This window comes from Myripristis murdjan, chromosome 3, assembly GCF_902150065.1.
Source record: "Myripristis murdjan chromosome 3, fMyrMur1.1, whole genome shotgun sequence".
NCBI lineage: Eukaryota > Metazoa > Chordata > Actinopteri > Holocentriformes > Holocentridae > Myripristis > Myripristis murdjan.
Window position 1 is genome coordinate 17,321,905 of NC_043982.1, and position 27,332 is coordinate 17,349,236.

Sequence of the window (27,332 nt, forward strand, 5' to 3'; positions counted from 1 at the left end):
CACACACACACACACACACACACACACACACACACACACACACACACACACACACGTCAATACAACACCTACACGGATGAACACGTTGCCACACATTTGCACAGCCAATTCAAATGTAGCCCCACACATTAAAGCAGCATACACGCACTCATATTCACAGACCTACATTTACACTCCCCTATCTTTATCTCTGGCTCCTTTTAAGAGGAATCAGTCAGCAGGCAGCTCAGAGCCTTGAGAGAGGGCGATTCATGTTGTCTTCATGTGCGTGACCTATCTTTATGCATGCACAGTGTATGTGTGTGTGTGTGTGAGAAGGAGAGAGCGAGAGAGAGAGAGACAATGGGAGGGAAAAGTCTGTCTGCACGCCTGTCAATACCTGGCCTGCTGTTGCATGCAAAAGGTGGTGTGTCAGACAAACATGAAGGTAACTTCACATGCACAAAGGGCTGCTCTGAATTATGTCACTTTGCGAGGATGCCCTTGTTTCTGTGTAACCAAAATCCACTTGAATGACATGGAGGGATTTGGCTGTAATTGAGATGTCTGAGCAGAAGGCGTGCTGCACGTCTGTTAGTCTCAACTCTCCTCTACTCGCACGATATCCCATCCATGATACCTCTCTCTCTCCCATTCTCCCCTCTCTCCTCCCTCCATCTTCATCCCCATCACTGTCTCTCTGTGCGGCACAGTGCTGTGATATCCTATATAGTCTGCACTTTTGACCAACAGCCCTGGATAATGGTTTTCAGATTCTTCAAGGTGGCCTGAATCTGTGCCAGAGCTGAAAATGGAAAGCAAACATGTGTCCACCACCCTCTGTTCCTACTTAGCTGCAATGTAAGCTGATTATTTGGGTTCCTTGAAAATTCTGTCACGCTTTTTCATGTGAGATTCGCATCCCTCAATGGCCAGGGAGACAGAGCGTGAGTTTGTTTTATTACTGCCTGTCTTTATGTAATATAGTCAACTATGGAGAAATCGGTTATTAGTTTTAGAAGGAGCGGGATTCTCTAGGAAATGTGTTGTCATGCATCTTCGCAAAACGCTTGCATGTGTGTGCAGGGCACACACTCTTCCTGTCAGCCAGCTCAATGTAATGAGGAGGTTCGCCGTTACAGGTTATGTAAAAGGGGTTTTTGTCCACAGTCTCAAGTGCACTAATGTGATTCTGGGTGCTTCGAGGTCCCCCCACATCCCACATGGCCTTGTTGTGTGGCTCCTCATAACCACAGTACCCTGTTTACTCTACCAACCTCCTCTTCTTTCTGTTTCTTACAATTGTTGTGGTCTGGCACTGTCCATGTTTTGTCTGGCAGTTCATAATTGCATTGTATGTCCATTTGACAACTGACAAAAAAGAAAAAAGATAAAAGAAAAAGAAAAAACAAGGAAATAAATATCATAATTTTTTTGAAATATCTTATTATTCTGAAATTTTCTTGACTTGACTGACAGTGTATCTCCATAAAGTACTGTTGGACAGACAACCATCTGATAGCTGGCTCAATATTTTATTAATTCATTTAAATGTGGTCTCAGACTGAAGTCTGTATTTCTAGGCAGGGACTTGTTGGAGCTGAGGTTTGGGGTTTGTTAAAAGCCACATGAGGCTGGTTATGAAACATCCAGAATGAAGTTAAACACCCCACATCCTGCAGTCAGACAGGAGATGCGTCAGGATATTACTATTGCACTGTCTTGCTTCAACAAAGCAAGATAATCGAGTCCCACTGCCATTCTTGATCTTGATTTCAAGTGAATAATTTGATAGTTATTACAAAAATATGCTTCAGTGTGACTTCATAGTCGAGTGGACTGGGATGAAAAATTGGTCCTGGAGATTTGACCCAAACTGACCCAGAGGTACTCCTCTCACTGCGCCGCTTCACTTCTCCCAGTATGCACACCTGCAGAACAGAAATAGAAGAGCAGAATAACAGATTATATAGCAGAATAAAGGTGTTATTAGTGAGCAAAATATAATTATGGTCTATTTAAAGAAAAAAAAAAAACATACTTTAAAATGAAACCAGGGTTTTATGTATGATGTGAGATATGACAAGACTCGATGCTCTCTAAACATCACCTTGATACCTTAGGGGTCATTGAACATCCCAACTGTTTCTGTCACATTTAGCTCAATTTGTTTATTTTGTTCATGTGTGCTCAAATTGTAAATATGATATTTCCAACAGGCACCCAAAGGCAGCAAGGTTTATTTATAAGGTCAGCTCGGTTGCAAATTTATGCATTACACAATCAGTCTGTCACTGTCAGCTTAGCGTATGAGAGGTAGACTGTACCAAACTTTACAAAGTAAAGTATGCAAGCATTTATATAAATGTTGTAGTGTGTTAAAATGCTATATTAATGAGCAAGTGATGTAGGTAGCGACTGCAGCCTTATGTCATGACCAATCATGCTTATATATGCTATCAACTCAGTGTAAAGAAAGGCAAATATAAGGAGCATGGTTGGCTGAAGTGCTTAGTCAACTGCAATGTAAAAAAAAAAAAAAAAAAAAGGGTTTTGGCTCATCAGCCTTCCATAAGATGATCAGTTCACCCTGCTTTCATAGCTACATTCATCTGTGCATTCTCCTCCACCAAGCTGCTCCTCTTGCCCTTTGAAGAGAGGAGCCCATAATCAGAAGCTGGCACAACAACACAGGCACCTCCAGGGACATGGTACACCTCGCTGTCTGTTTCACTGCAGCGCTCTTCAACCTGTACAGTTTGCAAGCTGGACGTAAACTTCTCTCCTCCAGTTTTTGCCAAGGCCCAGATGAGTGGCGTGACAGCATAGAAGTCAGAGCAGAATCAAACTGATGAGCTTTCCAAGTGATTCAGGCAAACATTGCACATTATAGGACCCCACGGTCCATAAATTGGGGAGTATTTAAAGTGCGATGTGAACTAGTGTGTCGAATTGCTGACTAAGGACAGGAGCGGAGTACACAGAGAATATAAATCTGCAGCTTGCATGATATGTGTGATTGTGAGATCCTACGGAGCCGGTGTTTCAGTGCTCATCCAAGCAGATGTACCTTTCAAAGGGAGGCTTACAAGGTGCAGCAAACTTGTCTATCTCTTATTGGAGACTACGACATCTTGATGGATGTATATATATTATCTTTGAAAACTGAATGCAGGTTTTCAGTGGTAAAAGTTGAAAAATACATTTGCATCCAAGGCAAACATTTGCATGCAATATGAATTTTGCAATAAATTACACGTTGGTGTGTCTGTTTTCCGTGTTTAACTCGATGAAGCTCACCCCCTCTCCTCCAACACACACACGCACACACACACACTTACTTCCACAGCTCCAGCCGTAAAGGTGTGAGGTGTGTGTCTGCGTGTGACGGGAGCGGGGCAGGCGGTCCTGCAGTCCTGTGAGGTGATGAGGCCAGTAAATCTGCGCTGAAGGGTGGTCTCTGCGCCTGCCCCAGCCTTGGCAAGACCCCTGGGCCCAAATTGAAAGCAGACGTGTTTGGAGTTCATTCTCTGAGTTACTACTGTTCAATTGTGATTTACAAGAGTGTGTGAGATATGGAAATCTCTCACGCAACTCTAGATAGGGGCTGAGTGAAAGCATATTGTGAAACAGGCCCCTCCACCCTGTGGGAAGGACTAATCTGTAAACGCATGCTATCCCTCCATTTGGCCAGAAATGTTTATTCAGTGTTTTCATCCTCCCAGCCTGTCATCTTCTCAAGTAGGGAGCAATGTCTTCTTTGGCTAATGGAGAAAGCATGCCGGCAATACAAAGCGGCCTTACTGTGTCTACACATGATGCAAAAATATTATGTTCTGATTAATGTTATTAAACAAAATGATTGAAAAACAAAGGCTTTGACTAAAAAGGACAAGGCAATTAACATTTGCAGATATAAATGGTAGTTTTATATTTAACTATTTATTTTCACCTCGAAAAAACTGCAATAATATTTGAAGTTCAGTGACACATGTAACTATTCTGATATGCTAAACTATGGTCACCACTAGAAATGATCTAATTTAAGAAACAGAGCTGTGGTAAATGCAGGTGGGCCAAAACGCAAGTGCACCAAATTCCCTTTCACAAATATACAACTTTTAGATGCCCCAGATGTTCTCCATAGGCTGACCATAAAAAGTAAATAAGTAAATAAATAAATAAATAAATAAAATAAAATAAATGTTTGATTGTGTGTTTAATCTGTGGTAAATTAGAAATATTGTGTATTTTGTTGACTGTTTTTAACACTGCTTTATTATGCGTGCTTTGTTACTAAGCAGAATGGCAGTTAAGGAAATGTTTCAAGTGCTTTTTATGACTAATTCCCTCACAACAGATGTCACAGGTAAACAGAAACACATGTCGCCCTCCCGGGTTCAGCACATTTGTTTTGCTCAAGCGGACGACAGCAGCACACCTTTGGTTATAAACCAGGCCAGTTCAGGACATAACTGTTCACAAAAGTTATTTCCTCTGGCCCGTGGCCTGGCTCCTCGCATGCATGTTCCCTCACATGGGTGCCTATCAGACACAATGGCAACACGCACACACACCCAAACACACACACACACACACACACACACCACAACACGCACCAGGCCCTTTCTTCTTGACACCACCTGCTCTACACACGAAACATCCTCCTGTTTATTTATCCCCGTATTTCTGCAATAATCTCCTCTCTCTGAGAGAAGTCTCGGCTTCTCAGGCGATCGAAGGATTTAATGAAACACCCAGAAACTGTGACCTGTGACCTTCCAGAGTAATGCTCAGTTGGTGGTTTTGAAAGGCAAAGATGAGGAGATAACGAGGTGGATGCGGGGTCGGTGTGTGTGTGTGTGTGTGTGTGTATGAGGGTGGCAGGTGTTATGCCATAATGCAGATACCTGCCTGCTCACAGAGAGGAGGTAGCTCAAGCTCAAGGCCAAACTCTCTCTGTCAGAGAGACAGAAGGATACAGAGAAAAATGGGGAAACTGTATTGATAGCAGCTTGTCGAATCGCTTGTGCTGCTATCAGGAATTCAGAAGAATAACATGTCTGATCTCCTTCCAACATCAGCTCCTGTTCTCCAGCTCCATGTCTCCCACCCTCACTATTAAAAGGACATTCATCCTCACAATGAGACGGAGCAGGAGCCGAGACAGAGATCGAGAACCGCTGTTATCTAAAAGCCACAGATAGCGGCACTTCGCATGTCAGAAATAAAACCACATGGATCCATCACATATGGATGAATCTTGGCGCACATTATATGCACAGACACCCACACATTCGCATACATCTGACATTTGCCTAGACAGCGGTAGAGCGAACCCCATGTTATTAATCCTAACTCTGTTCACAAACAAGGAGACGTGAGCGATGACTAGCTCGTAGATGCAAATAAACATGTAAATACCACCGAGATTATGCTCGGCGCTGAAAGCAAATCTTGTAAACCCAATAAAAAAATTTGTTTTGCTCCATGTTTTGAAAAATGGTTACCATATAAATTCCAAGTTGGATGTGTGTGTGTGTGTGTGTGTGTGTGTGTGTGTGTGTGCAGTCACGCATACATGAACTTGTCAACCTTTCGTAATGAGGGTTATGAAAATAAAACACAAAATACTGGCTCTCTTAAGTTCTGTCATAACACATGACACAGACATTCCTATCAGAAGCCAATGAACAGTCGAGTGACTCAGTGTTATGGTTATGGCTCCACTAAAGCCAGTAGCTATGAGAAGATTAGGGAGGACTTCAGATGGATCCAAAACGAGCTCTGCCCCAAAAGGAATTTTACTTGGCCTTTCACTGGAGGGAGATTTATTTCTGTCTGCTTACCATGTTCAGTAATTACACCAGCCGACACAAAAGCGAAGAAACAGCTAATGTATGCATCCACCGTGAGCCGGCCTCTGACTGACTGGAGGTGTTCCTGCTCACAGGCCGGGCAGGAGTACTGGCCTCCTCTTGCTCCTCTCCCTCTCTGGCCTCTTCCTCCGCTGTCTGTGACAATCCCAAACCACACCACAACTCAGTCTTTCCATTCAAGTGATTCACAGAGCATTCACTCACTTTGTTTGTTTTTTGGCCTTTTGTTTTTTGTTTTGTGTAAATGCTCGTCTCAGGTCGCAAATTTTATTTTTGGATCATTAAAGCTACTCACAGTTTGTCTTGCACAATTCCAATCATACACTGGGAGTGAAAAGTGAGAGCAGAACTCAGCGGTGGTGCCATGAGCTGTCACGAAACAGAGATTTATTAGTGTGTGAACAGAGCACATGCTTATTTTGGACCCTGGGAATCAGTTATAAACTTCCATGCATTTCAAATTACGTTTTCGTACAGCTAAACTGCATTTTCAATTATGTTTCGAGGGGAATATATTTTGTCACATGTAATGTTTGTGCACAAGGTATCACAAGAATGTCGGTAATCCCTTAGTGTGAAGAACGCACTAGGAAGGTCAATCAAACAACTGACTTTCACCTAGGAAGCCCAACATAATCCGCAACAGAAGACATTTTCCCCAAAGTGTAAATAAAAAATGCAGTTTAGTTGTATGAGGATGTAATTTTTAGGGGACTGGGTTGCATCAGACACTGTATCTTTATCTGACATCAGAGAGACAAACCTGAGGACGGTGGCCTACAAACATGTTATGCAGGATACTGCTAATATTGTCAAGTGTCAGTGTTGTGATATACAGTATGTCCTTGGTGTTTTTGGCTTTGCTCCAGGATATCTTTGGGTTTAGCTGGAGTGATACAGAGAAATAGTTTAATCTCACTGAAGCCATCAGGTGTTAAGCACTGCTGTCATTAAATAATGTGTACATGAGTAATGTGTGCATGCGTATGAGCTGCAGATGCATGGGTTGGTGCAAATTTTACTTTGTAGAAACAATGAAGAAGTCATGATTTTGCAATGTAACACACACACACACACACACACACACACACACACACACACACACAGCAATGAGTCTGAAAGGCTGTAAGGACAGAATTAATAGAGCAGAAAACACAATTAGAGCCAAATAGAGACGGATTTGTAAAGAGAACCTACTTCACAGATTCAAAGACCTTAGATTGGGACAACAATTTATAGTCTAAAGGGACAATGACCATAAGCACACAGCTGAATCAACACCAGAACGATTTTAGAAGTAGAGTGTAAAAGACCAGCTTAAGCCCAGACTTGAATTCCACCGAAAATCCGTGGAATGACTTGAAGATTCCCATCTAACTTGACTGAGCTTGAGCAAGTCTCCTGGGAAGAATTGGAAAAATTCCCAAAGTCTAGTGAGAGAGAGAGAGAGAGAGAGAGAGAGAGAGAGATGCGTGCAGACATTGTAATGCTGGATTTTATTTCCCTCGAGTTGATACCTGTCACACCTAGTTGATACTTCTGTCTTGCTCATGTTCATATTGTCTATGATCATGAAAAGTCACAAGGCTGTCACAGTCCTGTTTTATTTTTCTCAAATACTTTGAGAAAAAGTGACAATATTTGTAGCAACAAACAATGCAGGTTGGCTAAATGTTACAGTATAAAACCTGCAGCCTGCTTTCCAAGGTTTGCATTACACACTGAAAGTTCTACACTGAACAGAAATACATGTGGATTAATATAGGAATGAATAAGAAATTACATATAACCAATGCAAGTTAGGGCATCACAGACTGGTACAGCATGTCTGCTGCCTCTGGTATAACGTCAGTTCTTTTAAAGCAAACTTTTTCTGAGAAATGCTCCTTATATTTAATAACTATGTTGATAACCTTATAACTCAAACCCTGTAATCAAACCCCAGAATAACACGTCTACACACCCCGCCTACAGCACTTTTGTGGCCCCAACTCTTCTTCATCATACACCCTTTCCAGTGCCAGGTTCATTAAGTGCCCCATTTATCACAGTAAAGCCCTACACACGGCTCTTTTCATTAAGTTAATAGGCTTGGTGTGTCTGAACCTTGTTCATGTTATTATGACTGCACCCTGCCGTTCCTAATCCCACACACTTTATGATTAGAGTAAAATGTGGAGTGCTGAGCCTAGATTAGCCATGGCATTTTATTAGCATTCTATTTGTCAAAATGCTTTTATAAGCATGCTGTTTAGGAGGCTAAACATATGATTATTGTAGAACAACCTGCATAACAGCTGTATAGTGATGTCAAGACAGAGACACGGGGGATAAAGAAGTGACAAACACACAAAAGAAAGAGATGGCAAAAGTGCAGCAAGAGAGAGAGAGAGAGACTCATCTGGAAGCATTTTGTCTCAGAAAGGAAAGTGACTGTATTGTAGTTCTGCAAAAACCAGTGACAACATCCTCTGAGAAGACACTCTTGTCTGACATACAAACATAATATTACACTCCACTCAGACCTTGGTCAAACAATTACTGGAAATACCTATCAAAGTTGGATTTAGTCATAGTGTGTGAGAAGTCTCATGTGGGTGGGGTTTGCCTTTTAGCACAATTCTTTTTTGGGGAAGGCAAGTTATCACTACCAGAACAGCATTTTGGCAGCTTTCAGACAAAATTGTTTGATTGGATTCACTTGGGCCAGCACTAATGATCATTACATGTGACAAACTCCACCCATCTGGTGCTTTACGCAAGGCAAACCAAACACTGCAAAACAAGAACAAATATTTGCAAATATTAGTGGACCCAGGTCTGGAGTCATGGTGTGACACTCAACTTACTATCGAGCGGCTGTAATGTGTGACTCCAGTGTCTGCTGAGGTAAAAGTCACAATCATGTGAATGTCAACAGACACTCAGAGTCTGGGTTAGGCTTATGTAGTATGTAGGAATGCAACATGTTGGCAAGTCACACTTTTTAAACATTTGCTGTTTGAGTACTGTTTGATGCGGCAATTAGTTGAGTAACAGCAATTTGACCATCCAAATAAAGTACAGCTGTCATTATACATTAAACACACAATTGTTTTCAAGTGAGCTGAAAACAGTGAGCTGCAGTGCAGTGAGCTGACTAGTGAAGAAGTTAGTAAAGAAATAAGATTGTTGTGGGACGTCCGGGTGGCACAACCAATAGTTTGTAAGGCTAAGTCCTTGTTGCAGCAGCATGGGCTCAGTTACATCCTGAGGCCTTTGTTGCATGTGAGCCCCTCTCTCTGCCCTGTCCTTATCCTTGCTGGTGATAGTTTCTGTATTCTGGGCTTTTCAGAGCAACTTTCATCATCCAATCATGCCAAATCCAATCATGTACTAAAGGTGCAATGCAATTAAAATCTAATTTCCAAAACCCATGGTGTGTTTCAACGAAGAGCCTGTTAATGTGAAGTTCAAGGATAAGGTGAAATCGAATAAACATAGATGGAAATGAATGATCTGATTGGTTAACAAGGTGCCCCATAGTCAGATGACCAGGAAAGGTGTACAAGAGAAACAGTGAAACGGAGCGGCATGGTTCAGGAGGTAGAGAGGTGGTCTGCTAATTGGAAGGTTCCTGGTTTGATCCCCGGCCCTTCCAGAGAACATATTGAAGTGTCCTTGAGCAGAACACTGAACCCCTACCTGCTCCTGAAGGGCAGCTTGGCACCATGCATGTTAGCCTCTGCCATCAGCGTGTGAGTGTATGGGTGAATGTGAGGCAGACACTGACTGAAAAAAGCGCTGTAGAAATGCAGTCCATTTACCATTTTAAAAAGAGAACTGAGGTTGCTAGCAAGAGCAATTTATGCCCATATAAAATGACAATAGAGTTGCTGTTCCTAATTTCTGTCATTGTCTTGAACATACATATTATTTTTCATCAGGCTACTGAAGTTAAAGGATAACTCCAGTTATTTTCCAGTGTTTTTCCTTGTTTTTCTCACAGTAATGACTGATTATTTTAGACAAGATGCAAAAAGCAACAGGCTGTGGTCTGTGTATGTGTGTGTGTATGTGTGTGTGTGTGTGTGTGTGTGGTGTTTGTGGTCGGGTAGGCGGGGTTGGGGGGGTGTAAGGCAGAGAATAAGGGAAAGAGAGCGAGACCTCCCTGTTGCTAATCCTTGACTTTTACTTTCTATTTGGCCTGGATTTTGACTTGTGGCATTTACCATATTTAATTGTTTTCACAGTAGGTAATTTTTTCCAATAAACAGTTTACGTTAGCACCATCTGTACAGTGGATGTTTGAGGCTTCTGGTTCAGACATGATGGCTGACAAAAAATGGATAGCTCTTTGCATGTGGACTGAACAAACAACCCCTGAGCCTACTGAGAACTGGCCGAGCATTGAGGAAAAGGCATTAAAGCAGAGCCCATGAAATCCACAAATCAAAGAAGTGAAAAGCCTTCTGTTAAAAATCCACAGCAAGCCTTTTCGTGGTTGATTTAACATCAGACCAGTGCCCTGGATATGAGATATGACTGATTTTTTATATTTTCCATATAAGTTCTATATTGAAAGGAAATCACAGAATTGTCTTTCAATGGGCCTCAAGCAACAGGTCAGGACATATAGAAGTTTGATTTTCCTTAAATTATAATCATATCCTCCATAATAATTTATACCTGTAGGACTTGACAACAATTCAACATTATTTCTGTATTTATTGTTGCAATATTTTGATACAATTTAATATATAGTGCACATACTTTTTTAAAATTTGTAAGGCACACATTTTTATATTTAATATTTCTTTCTAGTTCTCATAATTTAAATCTAAGAATTGAGCAGCTGCAGCTGACCCAATTTCCCCTTGGGGATCAATAAAGTCTTTCTGATGCTGACTCTGATTCTAATAATTGTCACGTTTTGACAGGGCTGGGGAGTAACGGAATACAAGTAACGGCATTACGTATTTAAAATACAAAATGTGAGTAATTGTATTCTGTTATGCTTTAAATTGATGTTTTTTTGTCAAGACAGATACTGTCTTAAAATTTGATTACTTGAAGGGATTACTTTATTTGTTTTGTTTGATTTGCACTAAAATTCATGTGTGTATTTTCCACAGTGAGTGTAATGATGAGGCTGAGGAGGGATAAAACCCCTCGGGTTCATGCAAAGACTAACAATGTATAAAATTAATGTAACACTATAAAATGCCTGTCTTGTATCTCATGTTTTGATGTCAGATGTACACAAAAACATATACAATTGAGCAGAATGCTCTGATATTTTGGGTTATGATGGGGTAAAAGAGTTGCCCTCAATTCCTCAAGAATACAATAAGAATACAATAAGTTGTATTCTTTTGAGAATTGAGTGGCCACATCATTCTTTACCACATCATAACAAGGTGGGATGACCTCTCCTTTGAAACTGCACGGTCTGCCTTTAAGTCAGTTTACTACTTTTTAAGGAGCAGCAGACACCCTGCACAGCAGACACAGAATTACAAATATTCGGGTCAAGTTTGACTGTACAGCAATTACTTTGAAATGACAAGTGTAATTCATTGCCTTTTTTATCAAACACCTCTACTGGTCAGCTAAACTGTATGCAGACAGGCATTGCAACAGCAGAGGGCTCTGATCACATGGCCTGAACTGCACACAGTGCAACTGTGGACCGGGCCTGCCTTAATGCAACTGGACAAACACATAAATACACAAACAGAAACGAATGCTTAAGTCAGCATCTTAATAACTGATACGGATCTGTGGTAGCGGTAGGGCTGGGTAATACATCTGCTGCTGTCAACACTGAATTTCCCCATTGTGGGATAAATAAAGGCATATCTTATCTTATCTTATCTTATCTTATCAGTATTACATCAATACTGTGGCATGAGCCTAGATATCATGTGGGAAGTACTGTAATATAATAACTGTTGTCTTTTCATCATTCTAAATGTTGAATTACAGTAGAATAATGCAATTTTCTGAACTTAATGGACTATTGTTGCAATTCTGCTCGGCCATCACAGCTACATTACTAATAATCTCTTGTGTGTAAGTATCTTATGAAAGCAGCAACAGTCATCCCTACAATATTGATACAATATCAATATTAGGGCTTTTGTTCATGTCACCCAGCGCTGACTAGTGGACGGGTAAATGCATAACATACGTTTGCCTTTCTCCATCGCTCTATACCACAGTCTTGTTGAGGATGACTTCTCTCTTGTTGGAGACGGCACAGTTAGGGTCAGCCTCCTGGCTTCAGTGGTGAGCTCCTCAGACTCTGTTTGTGTAACTGGAAACAGACACACCAAAACACATCACTCCTGCACAAAGTTTCATCACTGAGCATTCTCTGGAGCTCTTTGCATCGGTGTCTGGCTGATTAAATATCCATATGTTTTCCAGGGACATATTTTCACAAGGATTGCTTTTTCCTTGTTTTGTTTTTTTAATTCAGAAGAAAAACTTTAGAAAATGTACCTGGCTGAACTCCTTCTCTGTTTATTGAGCATCTCTGACACTATTGCCAATGCCAGTTTCTCAAGGATTATTCAAAGGCACATTTCAGTCATTCAAAAGACAGCCACAACTTCAGTTCCTCTCTCAACAAAGCTCACAGTCTATGAAAAACGCTGCCCTTGGGTCTATATATAGGTTAATAGATTGAGAAGCGAATTGAATGGTTGGTGATGCAGTGTGGAGATGATAAATGGCTGTGCAGCGTGACTGTCCCAGTTGAAATCCCCCTGACGCCACCGCCGAGAGTCTCTCTGGGCATGAGGGTCAAACAAACAAACCAGCATCAGTTTTTATAGGCAGCTTCTTATATAGCATGTGCACATAGACATAGAGCTGACCCAGAGACACATGCATCCAAGAACTGTCAAAAAAAAGAAGTTAGTATTAAAAGAATGGCATCCAATTTGTAAGAGAGGATAAGGGATTTGTTTATTATGTTTTATGGGGGATAACAACAGTGTTACTTACCCTTGTAAAATAAAAACAAATTGGTCACTGAAAACTGAAAAAATTACAGGCTGTGCAAAAATGACTCATGGAGCATAGCTAGTATTTTTTGTATGGGTTTGCAATTTTTTTCCATTTAAGTTGCAAGCGTTACAACTGCAAGCTCAAGTAGAGGTTTCTATATAAACCCTCTACTGTCCTGAGTCAGAAAACTCTTTCTTATTTTAGAACCTCTTTCTCCCTTAAAGCCACTAAGACAGAGTGTGTTTTTACAAGCAAGGCTCTGCTTTCTCTGATACATGAAGAGATATGGTGAGCAGCTAAGACTGTGATCCCTAACAGCTGTTCCTGCATTAGCTGGGATCAGAGTATTCCCCCGAAGGTGGAGCGCAATGCTGGTTCACATTCTCTAACAAGGTCTATTACACCAGCCATAATGAACACACAAATGAACAAAGTGCCTACAGCATCGTGTAAAGTGCCTGCCAACCAATGTATGCACCTTATTAGACAAACTTCTCCAGTGAACACCGATACTGAATTGAATTTTATCACAGTAACATTCAGTGCTTCAGGCACTCATACTTCTTTTTAAGTGTATTCACTACCTAGCCTAGTCAGAAAGAGACAGCCACATTTGTCAAATTGCAATTTCAATGAAACGTGAAACACTCGGAAATTCACTACCTGGAAGCTTTTTTTTTTTTTTTTTTTTTTTTTACAGCAATCCAATTCAGACTGAATTTAGGCCAATATGGCAACAATTAATCTGCATGTATTCCGTAAACATTTTTGCTATTTGCTCTTGTTATGCTTTATTTCTGTTTTTGCACGTTTGATTTGAAAATGAACATGTACGTATTTATATCACACTGGCCACTGTTCCTCGAGCTATCAGGGTCAAACAAACAAACCAACAAACAAAAAAATGATCAGAAAATAAACGAATACACTAAATTATCACAAAATTGATTGCCTTATTTTGTCAGTGGGCCATTTCTCTGTGGAATACAAGTGCTGACCAAAATTTTCACAGTGACTAAATTTGGAGTGAGTGAATCAAATCAAAGTGTTACCCAAATATAGTGACAATCGGATGGATCATCATATGAGAGAGAGAGAGAAAAAAAAGATGCATAATTATACAACCAAAAAGAGAGATCCATATTGGTAATAGGACGTAGTGAGGGAGGGTAAGGAGCATTAAAGCTCACACCTCGGCCCAGGCCAAGGCGGCAGTGACAAGCCGAGCTGCTGTGACCATGTGTCACCTTTTACTGCGCTAACACTCAGGGTGTCAGCGGGACCCAGGAAGAGACGCTTCAAAGACCAGAGCAGAGTGGCAGCCCCGTGTCTGCAGAGCACTGTGCACATGCAAATGCTCATGATGAGCTTTGTGCAATAAGGACGGAGTACTGGAAAGCTTGCTGTAACAGACAGAGCCTCTTCATTCCTCTTTGTGCACTGCCTTAAATGGTGAGTACTCCCTCTGCGCATGAAAGAGTTTTATTTAGACAATAGGTAATTCATTAAAATGAATATTTGGATTCATTTGAGCTCTATAAAACAACATGAAAGAAATAAAAACAAACAAAAAAAAATACAAGGGGCTTGATCAGCTCTGTTTTGTTGAGAGCTAGTTTCTCCTCCTCTGGAAATCTGTTTTTCTTGCCACATAGATACATAAAGCTGAGTATAAACTACTATAGGTGAACTCCACTCAGTGAGACTTGCTTGAGTGAGACAACATATTGAGCAAGGGAATTTGCATGACTCCAGTAACAAGTTGTACAGAAATGTTCAAGTGTTATTCAACTGTCTGCTGCTATCATCTTGCATTGAATAAGCAAAACCATTGTGCTATGTGCCACTGTGCGTATATTATTTGTGTTTGCATGTACAATACATGCACATGTGTATATACTTGTGTGTGTTTGTGAGCTATGGTTAGGCTATTTATAGTTGGGGCTAATGTTGTGAGACTCCATCCCTAGAGATCCCCAATTATCAAGGAATTTAGAAAGCAAAAGTCAAACCCAAACAGTCTAAAAACAGCGCTAAGAATAGACTGACCTTAAACATAATCCATTCTCCAAGCATAAATGCAGTCATATCATTACAAGACAGAAGTATCAGAGCACACACACACATACACAGACACACCTACACACACAATACCCACACAAACACAAAGGCTCTTCTCTCTCCAGGAATGCTTTTAGAGTGTGGAGAGCAGACAGTGTGTGGAAGCAGATGTCTCTGCAGTAATAGTGGAAACTATCATAAACTCTGGATCTAGCTCCGCGTGCTAACAGCACTAGAGGTTCTTGAGACTCAGTGCAGCGATAAATCACAGAGTGATATTCCCGTCCTGCAAATTAGGGACTGGAAACAACTTGTTGAACAACTGCTTATCTGGTGAGCCCTCAGACAGTGAAGTGACGGTGCAATCTGAATGGTTAAACTGCAAAAAAAAGACAAAGAAAGCTGGGAAATGCTTCTCCAACACAAGGGAAATGAATGTGTATGTGTGTCAGACCCCTATTGTCTCAACTATCCAGCTTCTAATAAAGTCAGTACTGCTTTTGTGCAAAAACACTTGAAAATAGTTCTAAGCAAACTCAATGACTGACCTTTCTGATGGCTATCTGATCTATCTATCTATGATAATCAGTGGCATATGAATCAAAAGGTAAGAGTGGCAACATAATTATTAAATGTAATTGTTTTTTTGTAAAAAGCAGTGTAACTGTGAAGGGTTAATGCTAATACTACTGAGGTTTTAAACTGGCCAAGGCTTCTCCGCTGGGGCTTGAGGTCAAATCTGAAGTTGGAGCTGAAACAGGACTGAGTTCGTAGTCAGCTCACATTTTTGCGTGTTACACTGCAATCATCTGAACCGTCTCAGACTCTATTGGCTGTGGCAGCTTCAACAATAGGAATCAATTAAAAGGCACAGTGAGATTTAAACACTGACCTCCGGTCTACAAAACCAGCTAAGGGAGACGGCAAGACAGAGAGAGAGAGGGAGAGTGAGAGAGAGAGAGAGAGAGAGAGAGAGAGAGAGAGAGGCTGATGTGAGCAGAGACATACAGTCACTGAGAATTAAAGAGGCTCACTCACGCAGGTCTACTGTGCTTGCCTTGCGGCCACAGCACTTCCTCTGCTACTGTAAACTACACACAGCTCTGGGCCTTTGAACTTTAAACGGCAGCAGGCAACCATTCAAACTGTAAAACCAAACTACCTGCGCACGCACACACAGACACACACACACGTTTCCAGGAATGTCTGTGGCTTCAAGACGTCATTTTTCTATATAATCAAACACTGAACAATAATAACAATAAAATAATAATAACAACAACAACAACAACAATAGTAATAATAATAATAATAATAAACAAAATTCATATAGTATATCTGTAAATGAAAAAAGTGATTTCAAAAAGTGCTCTACAGGAAGGAAAAACAAAAATAAGAAAATACATTGACATGTTTTTGAAACTGATTTTGAAATGTTAAAAATGTACACGATTACAGACCATGATGTAAAAGCAATTCAATTAAAAGTATGTTTAAAGAAGTGGTTTATATGATACTGGCTTAGCAACCTTAAATTTCTCAGGCAGGTTGATGCAGAGTCTGGGAGCCCTGATGGTAAAGCACACAGACAATATAATGGATAGACCACCAAGCAGCAATATTATGACATGTTTGTATTGCATTTTTAAGAGTTGTCGAGTAAATTTGAGAACTGCGTTAACTGTGAATGTGTTGAATAACTCCTCTCGGTACACAAGATGAGGGTACGCCTTGCAGACCTGTTGTAAAATCTGTGGGAAGTTCACACAAGACAAACTTGATAAAGTCAGAAAATAAACGGAACAAAGATGCTAAAAAGAAAGCTGACTTTTCGGTAAAATTGGTCTCATTATTGTTATGATCAGGTATTGTTTATGTGTGCACTGCCACTGCATGTGACGCTTGCCAAGGCCACCCCTGGCCAGGCTCGTGCACCATAATTGTGTGAGGTCAAGGACGCCATCCTTAACCTGTGAACTGGGTTCTCTTGTAAAAACGAACTAACTAGAGGCACACGAGGCAGCAAGGCAGAGTCAATTTAAGTGCCGCAATCCCCTATTAAAGATATGCTCCAGCTGCATGCTTTGGGCCTCTCAATAAACTTAATTCATGGGCAAACTCCATAAGCATACGTCTTGACATTTTTACATTTTTACATGATTTAAAAGTTACCACAGGCAAGTTTGAATTCAGTTGCAATTTGAAAACATAACTCAAAACAGTCTCGCTATGTAATTCACTTGTTCCCACTGATCCATCCCTCTTGTAACCCGCCCACCCTCGTACCAGCTGAAATGGTCGGCACGTGCATATGACTGACAGCGGGGGAAGTGACCCTGCCCTAAGAGGTTATCTGATTGGTTGGAATGGTAAAGACATGCAGATTTATTTTGGACAAAGTACTATATATAACGGAGTGGTGGAGGTTTCACTGTGATCAAAGTCTTTGATGAAACTTTGATGAAAGTCTAATGAAAGACGGTCCATCTGTCCACCTTTTTTTTTTTTTTTTTTTTTTTTTTTTTTTTTTTGCCTAATTCAAACAAAATGTAGCCTAAAAAATCTTTAATCAGAAAAAAGAAATACTTGTTTCATGACATTATATTTATATTACATTGTTAAACTGGAAATCTATTATTTCTGCGCCATTTATGCTGGTTAGTGTCTGGTTCTGCAGTGTTTGGATCTATAATCGAGTGAGGTTGTCTGCAGTGATATGTTGTGTGGTGTTCTCCTAGCCCATCCATCCAACAGACCAGAGTGTGAACTGTCTCAGAGGTGATAGAAGGGACAGATGAACAGGCCCTAGTGACACCTAATAGATCAGGCCTTTACGACCACCAGTTTAGCAGATGAGAGAGAGGCCTGCTGCAGCCAGAAGTCTCTCTCTCAGGCCTGCAGCCCTGACCTCCCCAGGGGAGCGCGTCATTAGAGCCCATATAAACTTTTGAAGTGGTGAGACCAGGGAAAGGCCAGGTATGTAAGGCAATAAATTGTGGCTTTAAATACAAACAAGAAAAGTGAAAAAGTGCACGACCCCTGACACAGAGATGACTACTTCTGAGCAGTTATGTCTTCTGTTTTTCTCCCCCTCGATGGATACCTGCCAGCCGTAACTTATTGCTTCCCCCCATTACTCTCAATAAGCCTGCAAACTGAGGCGATTCTTTCAAGTTTTTTGGCTCAAGTCTATAAATCCTTACCAATGATTCAACGGAACAAAGTATAACCACTAATTGTTTATGACATTTGAAATGATAGGGGGAAAAATTCTTAAAGCTTTGTAATCACAGCAAATATGTTATCCATCAGTTCCATAAATGTGAGTCACTGTGAGCCTTAAGAGCAACATGTTCTTTGGAAAGGGAAGGAGGTTATAGTAAGCGGCAGAAAGAGTACGCATGCAAATGCTGTAAAAGTATTTGGGAATGCATACCAAGGAAAGTCTGTTATTCTAAAAGTTTATAGCTCCCTCTCACGTCTGCTGGGCGAGTGACAGTAAGAGGCAGGCAGAGGGTGTTTCTCCATTGCATCTCGGCCAGGGACAGCTGACTGGCTGGGATGTAATTGCTCTCAAGTGAGGTCAGCAAGAGGCATTTATCTAAGCAGAGTGCACAACAACAGTGGAAGATGCACAGAGCCAGCCTGCCAGAGTCAGGGAGACATCCATGGGAAGTGACAGAAGCTCTTAGCTCCTGCTTAGCTTACCAGCGTAACTGGGCTCAGTTTACAACTGACTCTACGGGTCTGCAAATTAAGACTCTTTCTGAAAGGGTATACACCTCTTTCATCTCCTGTCTTCACTCACAGCACATGTAAGTTACTCTACTGGACTTTTTATTACAGCAAAAGCAGTGCAGGTTTAAGTTTGTGTGAGAACCACGTGCATGCTTGGGAGCATGGGCTTAGTGAGACTTGGGCATGCTGATACAGAGGAGAATGTAGACAAGTGAAGCCAACTGAGGAGCGCTGCTAAAATATTCCTCTGCTGTGTGTCCATGCCAGGGAAACATAAAGGTACACTAAGGAGCATTTGATTTACTGCTAGGAAAAAAGTGCATCACATATCAGTATGAACTGGGAAAAGAGTAGATGTTCTGTTGGATTGGCAAACAGTTATTCAGAAGAGATCTAACATGCAATTATGTGGAATGTTAACATGAGAATTGATCTAAATACGTCTTCAGTTTTTTCTTGAAACTATCTGAGCAAAAATCTTTTAACTTGAGTGTACATTTAAGTGTGACTAGTTATCTTTAACATTTTTCAGACTGCATTACCTGGAATCAAACTAATTAAATCCATTTTTTTTTTTTTTTTATAGAAGTACCTGAAGTGAACTATGACATCCCATCTTGGACTATGGTCCCAAAAGGAAGGTGCAGCAGACGCACATAGTCAGTGAGGATTAAAGAGAGACATCAACTCATAAACCAGTCACCCGTCTTCTCCAGCCCATTCTCCCGCCTCAGCCACCCCCCTTCAGCTTCAGACATCTCCTTTACCAACAGCCATTCTCAGTGTTGCACTGGGAGTCCCTACTGCAAGAAGAGGGACACGCCAGGTCACAACAGAAGGGGCGCGGGTCAGGGGGCCAAGGGTCAGGGGGTCGTGGGGCAGAGGGATAGCGCGCAGATCACTATCTCACATTTCAGTATGTTGTTCATGGATCCCCACTGCATTGTATTATAATGCGCAAATGGAGGCTGACATGGAACCTTCCAAATCTGCTCTCGGGACTGTACGTGCACATGCTCTTCCTGCTTGGCAGTGTGTGTGTAACCTTTAGTGACCGCTCTCCAGAGCAAATGGCCGCCATCATGAACTGTTCCAAACACGAACGCCACACCCGGAACTACGACTACATGGAGGGAGGAGACGTACGCATCCGACAGCTGTTCAGCCGAACACAGTGGTTCCTGACCATTGATGACTTCGGCAACATCAATGGGACTCAAGATCCCACCAACTGCTACAGTAAGGATTGCTTTTTTTAATTGGTCTGATTATTACACCAGTTTTTCCCTTTGAGGTTCTTATTGTTATAGGCACTTATAGGCACTTATTGTTAATGAGACCATATATAAGAAACACTCCTATATATGTAGACAATGAACTGGTTGAATACTGCCTGCCTGAGATAGGTAGTGGGATCTTTGCACTGAGTTAGTAATGAGCCTTTGGCCCGTCAAGTTGACAGGAGAACGTGAAAGGTGTTACTGTCCAGCGCTCTCCACAGTGTAATCACAGTGTTAATAGGTCATGTGTCTCTGTTAGAGCAGCCAAAGTGACAGAGGTAAAGTGAAGCAGGTGTGGGCTTTGGCCTGCTCAATCATAACAACATCTAAAAAACAGCCGGTAATGAAGTAAACTTAAGGGGCTTTGAGGGTGATGGGGGCCGGGCGTCTATCAGCTCAGGCTCAGCCTTACTCAGCCTTCCCACAAATACACAGTGTCAGAATGAGCTCTTGGAACATAAACATGGCAGAAATATAAATGGAAAGAGTAATCATATTCACTTTCTGACTTTTTCTTGGAATATTAAGTTAGTATCTTCATGCAACCATGATTAAGGATGTCTGTGTATCATAACATAGCGACAGCCAGCCTTAGTGCCTCTGGTGCTGATCCACCAAGATGATACACAGACACCACTGAGGGAAATCTACACTTCATTTTGTGGACTCCAACTGTGTAATTTTTCTCATCATCAAAAGCAATGTTTAAAAGCATCAAAAGCAAAATTTGTAATGTAATGAGTGCTAATTACCCATGTTTGTGGCTCGCCCCAGTGAACCGGTAAACCGCTGTTTAAGAGCCAAGAGTGTTCCACAAGTCATGTTTTCATGTAAACCATTAGAAATCTCTATCGTGGTGAGCATGTTTTAGGTAGCTATCATTTCCTCCTATCTGACAGTGCGGCTGTAGCTGGAATGCTGGCATGACAGGGAATGCCTCTAAGTGGATGGAAAAGATACTTGTGCAACAATTGAAAGGCGATGAAAGGCAGAAAAATTGATACACCCAGATGTGGCTGACGATAGCACGCAAAAAGAACATAAAAATATGCCCAACAAGCCTTTGAAGAGACCAGCATGGGGCAAAATATACATGTAATAAATCAATGATTCATACTTTTGGGCTGCATGGGATAGCGAGCCTCTGAAGACCTTGCGCATACAGGCTTTTACCGAAAAGGAAAGAAAGCAAGACAAAAAAAGAAAGAAAGAAAGAAACCAAAATGACAAACTGACTGGAGTAGCATGAGTTTTGGCTTCCACTGTCCCTGTGTCCCCATGACAAAAATATATCGGTCTATTTCCAGTGAACTCATCTCTTGCAACATAGAGCCATTTCAGAGTTTGTATTCTGAGAGCATTACATTCCAAAAAGATGTGCAGTGATTACCACAATTGGAAATTGTCCATTTGCTGGACAAAGTTTTACACCTACAGTATACTGTTGCAGAGCACTACTCTCAATACGACTAATGTCCAAGAAAGAGCTGAGTTGTAGCCATCATTCTCGGGAGCAAGAGAACCACATGTCAGCCTGTCAAGTACAAGTGTGGTTGGTATTGTATAATGTTGTTTATTCCTAACCAATGACTGATACTCACTGACACATGCAGGTTTGGGTCCCAGTTGAACATAAAGAATGGCATAGTGAGCTACCAACTACAGCAGGATCAATGAAAAGTGGGAATTTAAACACATTAAATGTTTAAGCGAATACTTTGTGCTTTAGCGTACTTCTCTCTTGCCAACTTTCATGTTCTCTTGTGTCCTCACCCCCATTGTTGCGACACTGTGTGAAGACTGTGTGATATGCAAAAAATTACAAGCCATATTCTGTCCTATTGTCATTATTAAATTCACAATAGTTTGGCAATGGGTGTGTTGAAATACTTTTTAGCATTTGGTGAAATGTTAGTATGGTATGTTTTAAGGTATGTTTTATCCAAAAGTGTTACACTGTAGACAGTGGCATTGCTAAATTTGCTTTACCTTACTTTACCTTAATTTACTTTACTTATCAATAGACTGTGATCACATGGTATGGAGCACAAACTGAACATGCAATGGTAACAAAATGGTGGCACACAGCCTGGCAAAGTACAGCGGTTACTTAAATAGAGGAAGGACTTTCTTCAAAAAGGCGCCTGGTTAACAAATAACTTTTTAGCTTATCGCATTGTAATGACAAAATTAATTTAGACATACAGTAGGTGAGCGGTTCAAATAATACTTCATTATGCTTACATTCTTACATTCAAACAAAATATACTTGTCTCCCAAACGATTATCATTACAAAGGTTTCAGAGCCTCTGGTTTCTATCCAGTCCTTAATATCTTGCATTTGAAGACAGGATGATAAAAAGTGACATTAGTTGTAGCAATTAATTTACTAAACATTGCATGTTGTCATCAGGTAGCTGTGGTGTGGAGTCCACTATTCCTAGGAGTCTGCTTTATCTGAAACAACAAATATAAACACTGTGGATCCCACCTCTGTCCAGACAGGACATAATGAGGAATCACCCAAACTTGGTTTCCTTAGCAGGACCAGAGAGTGAAGACAAGTTGCTCAAGCTGAGGATGGCCTGAGAGGCTTTGCAAATTAACACAGAGCCAGAATCTTAATGATGTGTAGTAGCAGGAGTGTGAGTGTTACTGAATCAACCAGAACTTTGTAGTTGCCATGCTTACCATTAGGACATTAGTACTGTCATGATGTTTGCACTGACAGCTCCATCTATTTCTGCTTTCTCACTTTTATAACTGGGAATTGTGCTCATGCACCAGGCAACAACCACAAAAAATACTTGTCATTCCTACCCTGCTCCTCCTAGAAGCTTTTCACTTAAAATATCAACTTGAGGAACAAACATGCAACTCTAAACTTCCATGTCGATCAACTGCTGCATCAATCTTCAGGATGACTCGTGAGAAAATAAATGAGATGCTGCATGAGCGTTGATTTGAGAGCACTTACAACTAAAGTCAGGATAAATAAAAAGAGCAACAAAAACAGAGACATAGAAAAGCAAATCTGAATGCAAGGTAAAAAAAAAAAGCTGTAACACTAAGTCAAATATCACATGGAAGTTGAGCGCAAACAACATCTCATGATTGGGAGGCTGCCATCTGTTTGTGATCTGGCGAGCATTAAAGCACAGCATGCTCAATGTCAGTCTGAATAGATTTAATAGAGTTCTTCCCTTTCTTTCTCTCTGTCTGTCAAATGGAGGGATTTCTGCAATATGTCTTAATAGGGTTTCATATCCAATAAAAGCCTCAAATTAGGACATTGCTGGAGTCCTTAGTATATATACGTGTGTGTGTGTGTGTGTGTGTGTGTGCGTGTGTGTATTTGTGTTTGCTGTCACAGCGTTCAGATTTTTGAGGTAAGGATTTAACTCTTTACTGATGAGTTATGGATGCTGAAGACCTGTGCATGTCTGTCAGGCTAAATGAGCAAGTAGAAAATATTACAGCCTTAAAATCACACAAGACAAGTCATGGGTTTAAAGGAAGATGCTACTCCTCAGTTTGTCTGAAGAAAATGTTTCTGAATATTAGGATATGTATAAATATTATATTATTATTATTTATATTAGAAAATATTATTATTATACATGATCTTATTCTTGTGTTTAAAGGGGCTTTTTTGGCCTTTCAAAACAAATAATGACTTTCTGTTAACTGGTTTGGTTGCATTTATTCACTTCAGCAGCAAATCTAGTCACTAGATTTATGGTGTTCCTATAGTTCCTAGAGTAAAGGATTCCTCCTAGAATATTCTGACATCTATGGTTACATGCCATTCTTTTTTTTTTTTTTTTTACGATGCATCCCAAAACAATCACAAAACCAAAATAGTTTGGCAAAAGTTTTTTCACTCCCCCACAGAGTTGGAGAGCAGGTCTGACGCGTAGCGTGCAAAGCAAATGCAAGGAGGTAGTTTTCTCAATCCCGGGGGAGGGAGGCCTAATCTGTCTCCCATATGTGCCATGGCATAGGCTGTGGTTTGTGTAATGGCCACCCAGGCCAGTTAACAAGGCTTGAATAAAGCCAGAGGGACCGCAGACTGATTAACCACAGGAACTTCCATCGTTCCTTTGTTAATGAAGACGAATGCTGAGCACTGTGCAGCGCTGGAGTGAAAACTGGATGCTGATAGTCTGATATCTGTGCTGTGCAACCTCTCATTCTCCTGACCCACTCAGAACCCAGTTATGTTCCAAACACAACACAAAAAAATATTGTAATGGTGGATTTCTACTCTAAATGCACCCATAAATCATTAGCAATCACTAAAATTTGATTACAATACTTTATTATGTGTTATTTTTTCTGTCCACTCCAATGGACGGAGAATCTGAATTTTTGTATTTGGGTTGCATCAGTTTGTGAGTCAGATGAAAATAATCATAGAGCAGGACATTCAAAATTATGTCCGTGACTCACAGGTATCCTGGAGATCAGGACTGTGTCCGAGGGAGGTATCCTGGCCATCAAAGGCATCAAGAGTCAGTACTATATCTCCATGAACAGGACCGGACAGCTGCAAGGCAAGGTAACATTTCTCCTCCATGACAAAAACTTTGAATTATTTTCAGCCAACCCGTAATCAAGCAAAAGCAGAACAATCAGGGCAAAACAAAAACTCCCTTTCCAAAAATCTTGTCCTAGAATTCACATTAAATGTTGCTGACATATGGCAGATTGTGTATAATGCTGCAATGTATTATTTTTATCCTTTACAGAAGATCTACAACGATAACTGCAACTTCAAGGAGGTTTTTCTAGAAAACTATTTCAACGCTTACTCCTCTGCAAAGTGGACTAGAAACGGCAAAGAAATGTTCATAACCTTGTCCCAGAAGGGAAGGCCACTGCGGGGGAGGAAGACCAGGAGGGAGCACATAGCATCTCACTTCATCCCTATGAAATGCAGGGAGGAGGAGAGGAGGGTGGACTGACAGAGCAAAGGACTAACAAGTCGCAAACTGTGTATGATTTCAGTCATGTTATATAAGCTGCCGGGCACAGAACTCACATGCACTCATTACCAACATCACGCTCAATTCTCCTCACACTGTAGATTAACTATGTGATAATCCATGCTATGTTGTCATTTTCATGAAAAAAACAACATATATTTGATGAACACATTACAAACTGGTAAAACTATTCTGCCTTCAGATATTTTTTTCTGTTAAAGATCTCCACACAAGGAAGTGCTGAAATATTTGAACTGAATTATTTCAACTGGTATGAAAACTGTAAACCCACTAAAATCCATTCAGTGTTATGGCTATTAAAAGTTTTATTTTGATTATATTTCCTTATAAAGCAGTTACATATTTTCATATAAAATTGTTAAATGCATTATTCGCAGTCAGGACTGTATTTTTCTCCAAAGACTACATATGCCCACCCAGATAAGCAGACATTTATGATGAATAGCAAGGCTCAAAACAGAGAGTTGGCTCTACCAAGATGTGGTGAAACAAGCTGGACTTGTCTTTTTACGGTACGGTACTAGTCTTTTTACAGTACAAGTGCTCAGAGCACACAAAACAGGGGCACAATAATTAAGATTACAGCAACACATTCAGTAAAATTGTGTAGCCTATGTGGATGATCTGTTGTCTGGTTCTTCTTGCACTGTAGGCCAGGCTCCTGTCAAATACATTATAGCTGCTCACTGACCTGCTCTTCATTATTATCAAGGTGTGATTTTAAAATGCTAGAATATTCTACTGCTGCTGAGAAGATATCCAGATTAAAAGCCAAAGTGAACACCATTTTGAATGTGTATGTTATATGTTTTTTTCCATCACGGTTAATGATCATATAAATGGAACACATGAAATGTATTTCTGTCCCTTATATGTAAAAAAAATATATATATATTTATTTATGGAGAGCTATTTTTTATTAATTCTGTTGAGACATTCCGATTTCTCAAATATGACTAAGATCCAACACAAAGAGCTTCATTACAGCATTACATACTAAAAGGTCCTTTTATGTTCATTTTTGATACAAGCATAGGTAAAGTCACCTACTCATCTCATTCTCAACAGGCTACTATCTTAAACTCTGCATGATATCACTGCAATATCTCAATACTGGCATATAGCATTATATCATCATTAACTGTTGTAAGTTATGTGTGTTATTTATATATAAAAAAAAAGAAATATGAGTTACTTGGAGTCTGCCTCATTTCCTTATAATGTGCATTCCTCTATCTGGATCATTTAAAGTGCTGTTGTTTTTATTGTGTTAAATATTACAAATAGTGAAGGTACACAGACCACGTCCTCATTCTGCCACTGAGCATGAGGTGCTGGCTGTACAAGGCTAAGCAGAGAGCTCGATGGAGCAAGATGAACAGAGAATTACTGGCTGCTGACACAAACTCAACACCCTGTTTCGGAACGCACTGCAAGCTACAGTCAGGATAATAAATAAGACACAAAATTGATTTAATCCTATCTGTGTATGCTTATCTTACAAAAAAGACAAACTTAGTCACAGCTCATTGCATAATCGTAATCATCATCAGGTTTGATTGGGCCTGATTACTAAAGCAATATATGATAATACAACACTACAGTGGACAAAACTGAATACAGTTTACACAACGTGGCACTAACTGGGATTTTCATCTTAATAGAAAATGATTGGTTCAGCATTAACCCCAGCTGAAACCTCTTAATATCTTTTGATAAAATAAGAGAGCCATTCAGCCTCTAAATCTAACAATAAGCCTTTAATGGAGAGCAGAAAACGTCTTACACATTGAGAAGCTATAAGTGTTCCAAATTTCGATATTACCAGAGTCCTCTGGAGATATTAAGCGGTCCATTTCCCGGCTTATGTAACTAAATGACAAGATAAGTAAATCTGTTGACTTGATCTTTGGGAACATTAAATACACATAACAAAAAAGTTTAGTGTCCTTGGACAATCTTAGACACAAGATATGCATGAATAGCATCATTCAATCTGATAAGGAACACTGACATATAGTAATGCCAAATAATTCCAAGATAAATCTATTAATTTATGCTGCACAGATAAAAAATATGTCAACATGGACAAATGTTGTAATAATTCCCTCATAAGTTTATATTGCACTGAGCGAAATTGGAGTCCTGTAGTGAAGCCCAGTATTGCAGACATATTGGCAGGCTGCCACACACACGTCCGCGCACACACACACACACACACACACACACACACATACACACACACACACATTCACTCGTGCACGCACACAGAACTTTACCTTTTGCTTGGGTTCACATCTGGCTTGGAGAAACCCTGTCAGATAAAGACAGTCAAATTGAGAGAGCAAACCCCTGAAATACGTTTGACCCAAACAACATCTGAGCAAGG

At 40.5% G+C, this 27,332-nt stretch overlaps 1 protein-coding gene across 2 annotated transcripts; it reads left to right on the plus strand.

Annotated features, from left to right (window-relative positions):
- The first annotated feature begins 18,568 nt into the window (after positions 1 to 18,568).
- Positions 18,569 to 26,049, plus strand: fgf7 (fibroblast growth factor 7). 2 transcript variants are annotated; one of them, XM_030076668.1, is made up of 4 exons: positions 18,569 to 18,730; positions 19,240 to 19,892; positions 24,389 to 24,495; positions 24,686 to 26,049. In XM_030076668.1, exons 2-4 carry the CDS (start codon positions 19,607 to 19,609, stop codon positions 24,899 to 24,901), a joined length of 609 nt encoding a protein of 202 aa, XP_029932528.1. In that variant the 5' UTR covers positions 18,569 to 18,730; positions 19,240 to 19,606; the 3' UTR covers positions 24,902 to 26,049. The 2 variants fall into 2 exon arrangements, with proteins under 2 accessions (XP_029932528.1, XP_029932536.1); XM_030076676.1 differs by having other exon boundaries at positions 19,243 to 19,892.
- The last annotated feature ends 1,283 nt before the right edge of the window (positions 26,050 to 27,332 follow it).

What these genes read in the sequence shown, in the direction of transcription:
- fgf7 (XM_030076668.1), top strand. Translation starts at nt 19,607, where the DNA reads ATGCGCAAATGGAGGCTGACATGGAACCTTCCAAATCTGCTCTCGGGA. An exon ending in AGATCCCACCAACTGCTACA is followed by an intron (nt 19,893 to 24,388) that starts GTAAGGATTGCT and finishes CGTGACTCACAG; the next exon opens with GTATCCTGGAGATCAGGACT. An exon ending in CCGGACAGCTGCAAGGCAAG is followed by an intron (nt 24,496 to 24,685) that starts GTAACATTTCTC and finishes TATCCTTTACAG; the next exon opens with AAGATCTACAACGATAACTG.